This window comes from Caretta caretta, chromosome 1, assembly GCF_965140235.1.
Source record: "Caretta caretta isolate rCarCar2 chromosome 1, rCarCar1.hap1, whole genome shotgun sequence".
NCBI lineage: Eukaryota > Metazoa > Chordata > Testudines > Cheloniidae > Caretta > Caretta caretta.
In genome coordinates this window covers 208,886,177-208,898,807 of record NC_134206.1, presented here as the reverse complement: position 1 = coordinate 208,898,807, position 12,631 = coordinate 208,886,177, and the positions used below count along the sequence as shown (strand labels likewise).

General features: G+C 42.4%; 1 protein-coding gene across 7 annotated transcripts in view; it reads left to right on the top strand.

Moving 5' to 3' along the window:
* The window catches only part of SPAG17 (sperm associated antigen 17), a 299,338-nt gene that overhangs the window by 165,099 nt on the left and 121,608 nt on the right, over nucleotides 1-12,631 (top strand). For all 7 annotated transcript variants that reach the window (XM_048819705.2, XM_048819724.2, XM_048819697.2 and 4 more), the window contains exons 15-17: nucleotides 4,325-4,386; nucleotides 6,382-6,498; nucleotides 8,461-8,615. In XM_048819705.2, coding sequence (XP_048675662.2) covers nucleotides 4,325-4,386; nucleotides 6,382-6,498; nucleotides 8,461-8,615 — 334 coding nt within the window. The remainder of the gene's footprint in view (nucleotides 1-4,324; nucleotides 4,387-6,381; nucleotides 6,499-8,460; nucleotides 8,616-12,631) is intronic.

Genomic DNA, 12,631 nt, shown 5'->3' with positions numbered 1-12,631 from the left:
CTGGCACAGCAGGGGCAAAGCTGAGCCCAGGAGGATCAGAGACCACAGCTGAGTGTAGGGAACCACAGCCAGGGCGGGACAGCTACCAGCTAGGGCTGCAAAAGGCCAGGGACAAGGGTAAAGCAGCCTTGAGACACCTGCCCGTCATAGAGGAGCCTTTTCAGAAGGTGGCCCTGGACTTGGTGAGGGACGAATGGGAGGATAAGGCCTCCCCCACTGGAGAATCAGTGGTGGAGTATGTACTGACTTTTTGGGAAAAGCTCGCTGAGCTCATGGGTCTGGCCAGAGAGAACCTAGCCAGGGCCCAAGGGAGTCAGAAGATCTGGTACGACTGTTCAGCCTATGGCACCAGCGACCAGGTGAGGGTTCTCACCCCAGTGAGGAAGAATAAGCTGCCTGGGATGGGCCCTTCAAAGTCATCAAGCAGCTGAATGAGGAGAACAATGTGGTGGAACCGCCCAACCGGGCTCACAGCCACTGAGGGGACCAGGTCAACATGATGGATTCATACTGTGACAGGGAGAGGCTAGTACTGGCTGTGTGTGGCCAGTGGGAGAAGGGGGAAGATCCCTGGTGGGTCTCTTCCCTGAGACAGGAACTGGCCCCTGGCTGGAATCAATTCCCCTCTCTGACCAGCTAACCCCTGCCCAGCAGGCAGAGATCAGAGAGATGCTGTATTCGTACCAACAGCTGTTTTCCAACCAGCCTGGGCTCACTAACCGAGCTGTCCACTGGGCGGAGACGAGAGCTGGCCCTCCCATCAGGTGTTCCCCATTCAGAGTAACTGGGAACACAGCCCAGGCCCTGGAGGGAGAGGTCAGAGACATACTGACTTTAGGGGTGATCCAGCCATATACCAGCTCCAGGGGCCCCTCCCGTGGTGCTGGTCCCCAGAAAAGATGAGTCAATCTAATTCTGTGTGGCCTATCAGAATCTCAGTGCCATCACCCATGTCTTGTGCCTGCCCATACCTAGGCCTGTTGAGATCCTAGACAAGTTTGTGGGGACTGGGTACCCCATAACCAGGGATGTCACCAAAGGCTACTGGCAGATGCCTTTGGATCCAGGTGCCAGGTTGAAACCTGCTTTTGTCACCCCTTTGGGGCTGTACAAGTCTCTGGTCCTACCTTTCGGGTTCAAGGAGGTGCCGGTCACCTACCAGCGCCTGATGGATCATTTACTGAGGGGGATGGAGAATTTTACCTTAGCGTACATTGATGATATTTGTGCCATTATCCAGACCTGGGAGGACCATGTGTCCTAGGTGAAGAGGGGGCTGAGTCACCTCCAGGATGCAGGCCTGACTGTAAAAGCTGGGACATGCAAGGTGGGGAAGGCAGAGGTGTCATACCTGGGCCACAAGGTGGGGAGCGGCTGCCTAAAGCCAGAGCCAGCCAAGGTGGGGGCGATCAGAGACTGGCCTGCTCCCCAGACTAAGAAACAGGCCCAGGCCTTTATTCGGACAGTGGGGCACTACCACAGGTTTGTGCCCCACTTTAGCTCTGTGTCAACTCCTGTCACTGAGCTATGTAAGAAGGGTAAGCCAGACAAGCTGGTCTGGACTGGGCAGTGCCAGAGGTCTCCCTGCATGCTGAAGGAGGATCTGGTCAAGGGCCCGGTGCTGGGAAATCCAGACTTTCACAAGTGGTGTTTACCAATGCCCCAGACATAGGGTAGGGCACGGTGCAGAGGCAGGCCAGTGCAAAGGGGGAAAGAAACCCCATCATGTACCTGAGCAGGAAGCTACTGCCCCGGGAGCAGGGTTATGCAGCCATAGAGAAGGAATGCCTGACCATGGAGTGGGCTCTTAAAAGGCTGCAGCTGGATGTATTTGAATGGTACTTCACTGTGTATCTGAACCACGCACCCTGCCATGGCTGCACCAGATGAGAGGGGCCAATGCCAAGCTCCTGAGGTGGAGTATGTCCTTCCAGGATTATGAGATGGAGGTGGTCCATGTGTTCCCCAGACTCCTGACTGGCTTCTTAGGGAGTAGTTCCAGAGCATTGCCCTGGTGACTCCATGACAATCACCTACTTATTAAAGACTGAGATCTGTGCCAAGTGCATTCTATTACAAAAGAGGAGTAGGGCCTCCCAGAAAGTGGCAGCATTTTCAGAAAAAGAGACTTTCTACATTTGTAACCCATACTCTCAGATTACATCAGCTCATAAACAACCATTTTGACAGGTTTGCAAGAATTGCAGTGCCACTTTTCAGGATCTAGACTTTTGCATCCTTACTTTCAGAAATCAGCTGAACTTCTTCCAAAATATATGGGCTTCAATTACACCAGACCGCTGGGTACTAGAAATAGTATCAGTCAGATACTCAATCCAGTTTGAACTAAAAATCAGCAAAGAAAAGTCCAGACTGACACCAATACAAAGAATAGAATTTACAGGAGTTGTTATAGATTCTATTACAGCCAGAGCATATCTGCCTCAGGACGTATTCAAGAACATGTCCACTGTCATATCGCAGATTCAGTCAAATCCAAACACCAAAGTAATGAAATCTTCATGGATTTATGGCACCTTCCTTGCATGCAGGTTTGTCTAAAATCAGTTTATATTCAGAGCAGGCATTGCTTAGCTATGCCTTCTTTAGTACCATGAAATGTACTAATGTTCCTAGGGTGGTGGGAAGATTCCAGATGTGTGTGAAAGAGGCTAGAGTTTACACCACACCTTCCATCCAGAACTATAGTGACAGACGCTTCCCTCTGGGGGGCACACATGGATCATTGCAGTGTGCAAGGCCTTTGGACTCCAGACAAATATCAACTGCATATATATGTGTTGCAGCTTAGAGCAGTTCACAGAACCTGAATTCCTTCCATGTATTCAAAGACAATCAAATTCAAATCATGACAGACAACGTGACTGCCATCTTCTATATAAACAGACAGGGAGGTGCAAGATCATCTTTGTTGTGTCAGGAGGAAGTTTGACTTTGGAACTGTTGTATCCATTCTCAGATATCCCTTACTGTGGTTCGCTTCCCAGGTCTGTAGACTATCTTGGCAGACAGGCTGAGCAAACATTTTTCGTCCAGCCATGGATAGGAGGTCAAGGACTTGGTGATACACAGTATCTTCAGGGATTTTTTTGAGGAAAAAATGTTTTGTCTGAAAAATTTTACTGAGCACTAGTCCTATGACATTTGGATTCTGCGATAGAGAAGGAACTGAGTGGCAGCTGGGCCACTCCATTCTTTATGTTCTCAGTGCAGAGCACAAGGACACTCAAGGCACATGCACAGCCCCAACAGAAACTATTGACCAAAAAACCATGCACATGTGCATGCGCACTACCAGGAGTGGACTATGTACATAGACGACACATTTCAAAGAACTCCAGTTACTGTACAGAGAAGTATCCTCTCTTTCTGTGATCTAATGACAACGTAGTTATGAAAGCTCTAATTTCTAGTTGCTTCTTGTAGTGTCCAAAAAGGTTTTTCCATCTGATTGTTACTTGGTGGCCTATATGAAATTAATATGGTAGCCTGAGTCAAGTCTTTAGTGAACAAGTGTCAAATCATGAAATCACCACCACAATTGTCACTAATTGGCCCTTTAGTTAGCAATCTCATCACAGAAGATGAACAACAAATGGCCCAAGGAAACTGAATACCCTCTTACTCCTAAAGGTGGGGCCCTCATGTTCAGGGCTGAGCACACTGGGAAAGCAGGATGGAGAAGCTTCCACTTCTACGCATGCTCTACCTAGTCCGTGCACAAATTAGAGGATGTCATATCTACAGAGTTGCCAGTCTGGCACCTTTCACCACCATTAATTTCAATAAAAAATTGTTTTAAAGGTTTGGATAATTTTATTACCTAACAGAATAATAATTTTGCTTACAGTGTATGTGCTGAAATAAGGCTAATCAAACCTCATGCTTCTGGGTGGAAACTAACTACTGCAAAGTTGGGAAAGCATTAACTCTTCTCTCCCTTCATCAAGCATTATGTGATTGCTAAAATAGAGGATAGGTATTTTCCTCCTTTCTGTAAAGAAACAGGTAGTAATCTCTTCTGGTGATGTGATTCTGGACTTGATGAATCAATGCAAAGTCCTGTGTTCTTATGGTCTTCTGTAGGGTCAAGAATGTGATTGGGTGCTTTATCGTTTATCGAAGCAGGGCCCTTTCCATACTGATAAGGCAAAGCTTGAAGGGATATATGTAGCTTTCTGGTGGGTGAGATAGAATGTGCCCACAACATGTGAATAACAAAAAGGAATAAAGTAAATAACAGAATAACAAATTGTGAAAATATCTAGAACTCTAGCATGTTTCTTCTGTGTTCAATTTCCAGTGCATATAGAAAAGAATGACAAATGTGGAGAAGACGATCTGGCTGATCCTCTTGTAAACAAAGTAAGAAATTAGTTTCTTCACTTCAGAGGTGATTAGTGTAGTGAATGGAATAAACTATGGAGTGGGCTCTTAAAAGGCTGCAGCTGGATGTATTTGGGCGGTACTTCACTGTGTATCTGGACCACTCGCCCTGCCATGGCTGCACCAGATGAGAGGGGCCAATGCCAAGCTCCTGAGGTGGAGTCTGTCCTTCCAGGATTATGAGATGGAGGTGGCTTGAAGGAATATTAAGGACTGTACAAAGTGAATTCCTCTTGCTGGGGATTCTTGGTGAATCTCCATGTGGGTGTTAATTTTATTTAGGGCTGTCAAGCGATTAAAAAAATTAATCGCGACTAATCGCATTGTTAAACAGTAATGGAATACCATTTATTTAAATATTTTTGGGTGTTTTCTACATTTTCAAATATATTGATTACATTTACAACACAGAATCGAAAGTGTATAGTGCTCACTTTATATTTACTTTTGATTACAAATATTTTCACTGTAATAAATAAAAGCATGCTCCACACCTCATCCCTCTCAGATTTTGGAAGGCACTTCTGATTCTTAAACCTTGGGTCGAGTGCTATAGCTATTTTTAGAAATCTCACATTGGTATCTTCTTTGCATTTTGTCAAATCTGCTGTGAAAGTATTCTTAAAACAAACGTACTGGGTCATCATCTGAGACTGCTATAACATGAAATATAGGGCAGAATGAGGGTAAAACAGAGCCAAAGACACATAGTTCTCCCCCAAGGAGTTCAGTCACAAGTTTAATTAATGCATTATTTTTAACGAGCATCATCAGCATAGAAGCATATCCTCTGGAATGGTGGCTGAAGCATGAAAGGGCATATGAATGTTTAGCATATCTGGCACATAAATACCTTGCAATACCAGCAACAAAAGTGTCATGCAAAAGCCTGTTCTCACTTTCAGGTGACTTAAATAAGAAGCAGGCAGCAGCCTCTCCTGTAAATGTAAACAAACTTGTTTGTCTTAGTGATTGGCTGAACAAGAAGTAGGACTGACTAGACTTGTAGGGTCTAAAATTTTACATTGTTTTGTTTTTGAGAGCAGTTATGTAACAAAAAAAAATCCTTTTGTAAGTTGCACTTTCATGATAAAGAGATTACACTACAGTACTTGTATGAGGTGAACTGAAAAATACTGTTTCTTTTGTTTATCATTTTTACAGTGCAAATATTTTTAATAAAAATAATAATATAAAGTGAGCACTGTACACTTCGTATTCTGTGTTGTAATAGAAATCAATATACTTGAAAATGTAGAAAACATCCAAAAACATTTAATAAATTTCATTGGTATTCTACTGTGTAACAGTGCAATGAATCGCAATTAATTTTGTTGAGTTAATCATGTGAGTTAACTGCGATTAATTGACAGCCCTAATTTTATTATATTTTGGGATAATACCGTAAAGTCCAATAGCTTTAAAGTACTGTAAAATCAGCCTCTTGCAATTCTGCACTATCTAAGAAGGAGAGTGGAGAGGGCCTTCTTATGGCAATGCTATGCTACTTACTGAGTGCAAGAGATTAATTTTAGAGTAAGAGCTTAAGAGAGATTGCCAAACTGTAGTCTCACTAACAGACTGTGTGGCTTGGCATCTTCACAAACATCTGTCTGCCGTTTAGCCCTAGATAAGTAAAGCCATGTTAAAGTGACTTCACAAGACCTGTCTGTAATTGCTTACAGCACTCAGAAGCGTATAACCTAACAATAGAAATATTTAGATTATGTTGATCATAAAGCAGTCAAAGGCAAAATCTTTTTGTCAATTTTTATTCTTACTAAAACATTGCCATATAGATTTATACATGTGCAGCTTTATGCAATTAACTATGATGCTGCACTGGGCACTGTCTGTTCTGTATTCTGTTCTACCTCATGCTCCTCATTGTAGTTAAGTCAATGGAATAACATTCAGTTTAAAACAACTGAATACTAAAATATTGATTTTTTTGTTGTTTTGATGTACTTTGAGGTTAAACAACAGAGGTATGGCCCAGAGACAGATTTAGTGGAAATACAAAAGACTCAGCAGCGGCATTTGACAGACTGGAGTTTTGCTGAACATTATGAGCCACGTCTTCTTCTTCAGGTATTTATGAGCTGGGATTCTCATAGGCACAGTAGCTTTGGAGGCTGGTGCACAGAGGGCTAATAACAGGCTACAGAGCATTTTACTGATAGGTCACTGATTCAGATTTGGCTCTGATAAATGGTTACCAAAAATCTATTATTCTTCAACTGCTTTTTGGTGATTTTACTAAATGAGTTTGTCATTTTAATCTATTTTGTAATTTTACTCATGACTCAAAAAACAGCATTGCAATTGTCCTTTTTAGCCTTGGAGTCCAGACTGAACACGTGATAGAAGGGACTTGCTTCTTATCCTTAGGACTGGCTTTTCTGTGACATTGGCTGCAACAATGACATTGGCTGCAAGGTTTAGGAACGCTTCCCTGCATCCATTTTATGAATAAATGGAAGACTTTAGTCTTCATGACTGTCAGTAGAACAAAGGGTCCTATCCTTCAAGTTCTCCAGGTGCATTACTCTCATGGATATGAGAGACTCATAATAGAAATAGGGTAATGACTGATATTTATCTTAAAGGAAAGAAAAAACAAGAATTGTAAAAGATGAATCAGAGTGCAGTACTGCAAATGCATTGTGGTCTGTTCTTTCCTCACTTACTCTAGGATTGTGCCTGTTAGGAATATCCTAGAGTTGTACTAACCCAGAGAGTATGAGGAGGTGTTCTGCCATGAACCTCAGGGGGCGTAGAGATGGAGCAGACCCTGTGCTCTGTTGACTTACAGGGGCTGTAGTTCTGCTTAGCTTTTTGTACTCTTCCCACCACACTGACCACACATGTAAGGGCCAGGTAGAATCTGGTCCTAAATTACGGTGCATGGGAAATTCCTACTAATGCAATGGACCTTAATATCTATACCACTGGTAGTAATTAACGGAGATGGTTATAAAATGTCCATGAAAACAAAATTTCAACGCAAAATGGAAACAAAAACTTGTAAAAACTTTTCCTTTTTCTTGTCAGCTCTAGAAAATAAATTTCTTCATTAAAATTGTCACATACCATTTCATTTTCTATATGGAAAGCAATATACTCTCTGCCACACCTTTACATATCCTTTTGCATATTGCTGTTAATTAGTTTTCTTTTGTAAACTGAATATTCAATTAACTAGAATTTATTCATAAAATAGATTCAACCCAATAATTTATGATAAATAAATGAATTTCAGTTCCATTTCAGCTCTAGCATTCTGCAAAAATGATAGCAGATAAAATGAGATTCATCATAGAGCCAAAAGAAAAGGAGTACTTGTGGCACCTTAGAGACTAACCAATTTATTTGAGCATGAGCTTTCGTGAGCTACAGCTCACTTCATCGGATGCATGCCGTGGAAACTGCAGCAGACTTTATTTATACACAGAGAAAAACCTATCATAGAGCCAGTACATGCATTAAAAAAAGATGCACAACACAGAATGGGCTAGGAAAATTTACTGGAAAGCAGTAAATCTGGAGAACACCAGCAGTGATAGCACAGTGAATTGGATACAATATGAACTTATAATGTGATATAGCCATAAAAGAAATAAATTTATTTTCTTTCTGAATATATGTAGGCAAGGGGATGATACTTCTTTTCTGTATAGCTCCAGCCAAACCTGAAATATTGCATTCAGGTTGCATCCCAAAGAGATGGGGGTAGGGGGTAGGAGAAGATCAAGTTATAGTTCCTATGAAATTGCTAGTGGAGTTGGCTGACTGCATGGGTATAGCTAGTGGCACTTCTTAAATGCATGTGGTTATGGGAATACAGCTTCTACATGCCTGGGGACACTACAGAGACTTTCTGTCTGCTGGAGGCAGAAGGCCTTTTGGTGCTTCTGGTGTAGTGAGGCTTTGTGCCATCCCTTATTATGTGCCATCCCTACAAGGCACAATCAAGCCCTCTTGTAGGAGTTGGGGGTACCATTTGTCTGTATGGAGGATGTGTCTTAAGTATTAATTTCTTTTCATTTTCAGGTTTTACACAATGCAACCCAACAATACAGGTGTATCGATTCCTATTACCACACCCAAGATAACTCTCTGCTTATAGTCCTTCACAACCCAATGAACCAACACCGTCAGTGCAAGGAATCTTGGGATATTGCAATGCACTCTGATGTTGGATTCAGGTAATACATTTTTTTTAGATGTTATCTTCAAACAGGCATTTTAGCTGAAAGCCTGGCAATGGAAAAGGGCCTTGACATAACAAGCACTTATGAAATATGGTGGCATCAGAAAAATCAATGGGCTAACTGTAATACCTGGCAATAAACTGTTCAAGAAGAAATTACTAAGTCATTAGGGGGAAGGGATTGGGGGCATAGTAGTAGCACTATATCTAAAATATACCACAGACTCTACTGAGGTAAAAAAATTCTGAGTGACTAGAGCCACTCCATAGAATTTGTATGCTTACAAATCACAAGTCATAAGAATACAAATGTGTTAATAGGGTTATACACTGGCCTCCATATCAGGAAAAAAGATATTGGGGGCACTATTTGGAGGGAACTCAAAGAGCCAACTAAGTTAATTAAACAAATCAGTTCCTTCAACTACCCATATATGAACTGGTCAAATGTCACAACAGGACAAGATTTACAGAAGCAATTTCACAATACCTTAAACAATTTCTTCTTGGAACAGTAAGTCATAGAGAATACAAACAAAGGGTCTATTTTTTGTCCCTGATTAGTTTCCACAACACCTGATTTTGGTGCTGTGGTTCAGGAATCGAAACAACAGAGTAGTCAGTGAAAAATTTGAGATTCTCTGGCACGGTTTGCAAGGATTTGTGGAGTCTTGTAAGGATAATCATACTATAAGTACAACAGGAGGTACTCAGTGCCTATACAGAAAAAGTGTGAATTTTCTGTCCCAGCCCAACATGTATTTCTTTAAGGAAACAAGCAAAAGGAGCAGCAGCAGCTATTGAAATAAAATAAAATATGTCCATTTGTCCTGGTTTTTCAAGAAGAGTCTCTGTTTTCATATGACAGGTTTCAGAGTAACAGCCGTGTTAGTCTGTATTCGCAAAAAGAAAAGGAGTACTTGTGGCACCTTAGAGACTAACCAATTTATCTGAGCATGAGCTTTCGTGAGCTACAGCTCACTTCATATGATGTCTCACTATCCTTGGAGCGTCTTTTGAAATAGCTGACGTCATAATTTTTAATTCTAGCAGTTAATTTTTTTTTATAACTACAAAATATTTGTTCACATTATATCACTATACCAAGCAAAACTTGCTCTGGGTTAATCAGGAACAGATCGTCCAATGGAATGAGTGTTCTTCAAGCATTTCTCCGCACAGATCCTGTTGTAGGTGTGTGCACCCCACGTGCATGAACTCAGAATCTTTTAGCCAGTACTATCTGTTAAGGCTGCATATGCATCCTGCACACCGTCAGGCTCCCTCTCTTGAGGCATAAAGGATGGAGAAGCCCCTACCGCTACTCAGTTCTTTCCTACCACCCATGGCAGCGTGTTGGAGAGGTACAGTGTCTATCTCCTTCCCCATAGCTTGTTACATTAGGTTTAGAGGTTAGTAGTGAGTTTGATCTTTTTTTTTTTTTATTTCTTCATAACTAAGTTTCATACAAGCCCGTTGACGAAAAAGAGAGAGAGACTTTTTATTTGTTTTGAGTTTCCACTTGGTACCGAAACATAGATCTGATGGATGAGATGTTGTCTCCAGGCTTTAAAATGTTCTGCCTGTGAGGCATCTATGCCTGCAAACAATAGACTAATACATGCCTTTTTTGTCAAGTGGAATCATAGATCCACAGCAAACATTCATTTTGCAAATCTTTCTCTAAGTGCATACAAAAAGCTCATGATGCCCATCAGAAATTATTTTTAATGGAAAGACCAGTGAAGTATGTCTCTGACTCTGAGTTCCCTCTTTGAAGGCAGTCTGCTGCTGCTGCTTCAAAACCAGTTTCTGTCAGTGCTTCAGCTACCAGAGATACTCTTCCAGGAGCTAAGAGGTCAACAGGCTCTAAGAGACCTCGTGCTTCTCAGAAACACACTGAACCTTCTCTTCAGATCAATCAGTGGATCCTGCTGCCCATGGCAGAAAGGAGCAGAGATCTTCGGCTGGCACTTGGCACCAGTCACTGTCCCATGTACCACTGAATAAGAGATCTAATACTCCACTCTTCTGATTTCTCCAAGCCTGAAAAATCTGATTGGTGTATAAGTCTTCAGAGATTGTGGAATTATGTTCTTCTGCTTCAATAACATATTTTCAATCCTCTCTGACTGATGCCTCTACCTCAATACTGAGGGTACTGGTACCATCTTTCACAGAATCTCCAGTAAAGTGTCCTGATAGGAATATTACATCTATTGAGACATCCGCATGATACTGTCTTCCTTAGAACCGCTTCCTACTTCAACTCAGGCTACCTTTTCAACACCTGCAGATGTAATGGTCACTCCAGAACCAGAATATCTTCTCTTGGACATTTCTCTACTGTCTGTGGTATCCAAGTCCCTTCCAGTACCAGAACCAAAGGTGTCAGTAATTAAAATCTCTCTGCAATCATCCTCTACAGTACCGGTATTGATATCTCAGAGACTGTTGCAATCCCTCAGAGATCTACACCACCTCTAGAAGAGTTCTTCTCATCTGCAGTTTCACCTTCTCATGACAGTTGAAGCCCTTCTCTTAGATTTTCTCCCACTCTCATGGAGTGACTCTTATAAGAGACCTTGGAAGGAGTCCTCTTCATCACAGGTCACATGATTTTGAGAGATCACAAGCACCTTGGTTTCCACCACTGTGGCATCATGTGCCTTTTCCTTGTGTGATGCAATATTTACTTTATTGGTCTATGTTTAATCCTCAGCCTCATTTTTCTGCTCCTTATTCATCTAGATCCAAATCTAGAAATAGGTCACCTCCTTCTAAGGCATCATCTAAGATAGTGCAGTCCTCAAACAGAGTGCTCCATCAGGAATTTGAGCAAGAACCTCATACTGAGGGGGGAGATCTTATGAAGGAGTATGGGGAGCAACCTATCCCTTTGACTATTTCTTCCTGTGGCAAATTGCCGGTACGATTATGATGGGTCCAGTGCTTCCTCTTCTTGGGGGGGGGGGGGTCAGGGCACAGTTTCCTGCCCCTGAACTAGAGTATTTACTGTCCCACTAGTAACCCAGAGAAGGGTAGTGGAGAGGGAGGGACCCGGGCCCACCCTCTACTCCAGGCCCCGGTAAACCACTTGAACTAGTGCTTCCTTCCCTTGGGCTACTTCCCTCTCCTGCTCTTCAGCTTGTGGGGCTTCCTGCCCTCCCTCTCTGCACAAGCCGGGTGTCTCTTTACCTAGGGTCTTGGTCTTCTAGCCAGCCATGGCACTTCTCCAAACTCTCCTCTACTTCAACTCCTCCAAACTGCACTCTGCTCCAACTCCAAACTGCTCTCTGCTCCAACTCCAAACTGCTCTCTGCTCCAACTCCAAACCACTCTGCTCCAACTCCTTCCCCTGGGTGACTGAAGCGGGTGGTTTTTATCAGGTGACTAGCTTCAGGTGCTCTAATTGGCTTCAGGTGCTTTTAATTAATCTATAGAAACCTTTCTTCCCTCTAAAGGGAATAAGGCTTCTCCTCATCCTGGGACTTACATATCTCTCCTCTATCACTCTTCTGCTGCCTTCTGGCCATGCTGTATCACATTCTTCATAACCTGATAAAGCTGTGGCACCATCTGCTTCTTCACAGTTGATGACTTCAAGGATTTTAGGACCTTCTTAAAAGAATGGTGGTTACTCTGGAGATATCTGTAGAACTCATCCAGGAAAGGTCAGACAAGTTCTTTGATATTCTGCATCTGGTCTCTCATGGTCACTTGACCATTCCTATAAATTAGGGTATCCCTGAACCAGTCAAGTATTTGTGGTAAACCCCTGCATCCATTTCTGTTACATCAACAAGAGCAGATTGGAGATAACAATTTTCTCCTACAGGTTATGAGTACTTTTTTTTTACCATTTTTTTACCAAACACATCGCTGGGTCTTTTTTGTAGTGGTGGATCATGAAAAATCTAAGCAGCAGGCTTTGGAGGGCCAGTTGGTGGTGAAAATTGTATAACAGGCCTTTTTGGATGTTTCTGACACTGTGTCAGGATCAATGGCTAC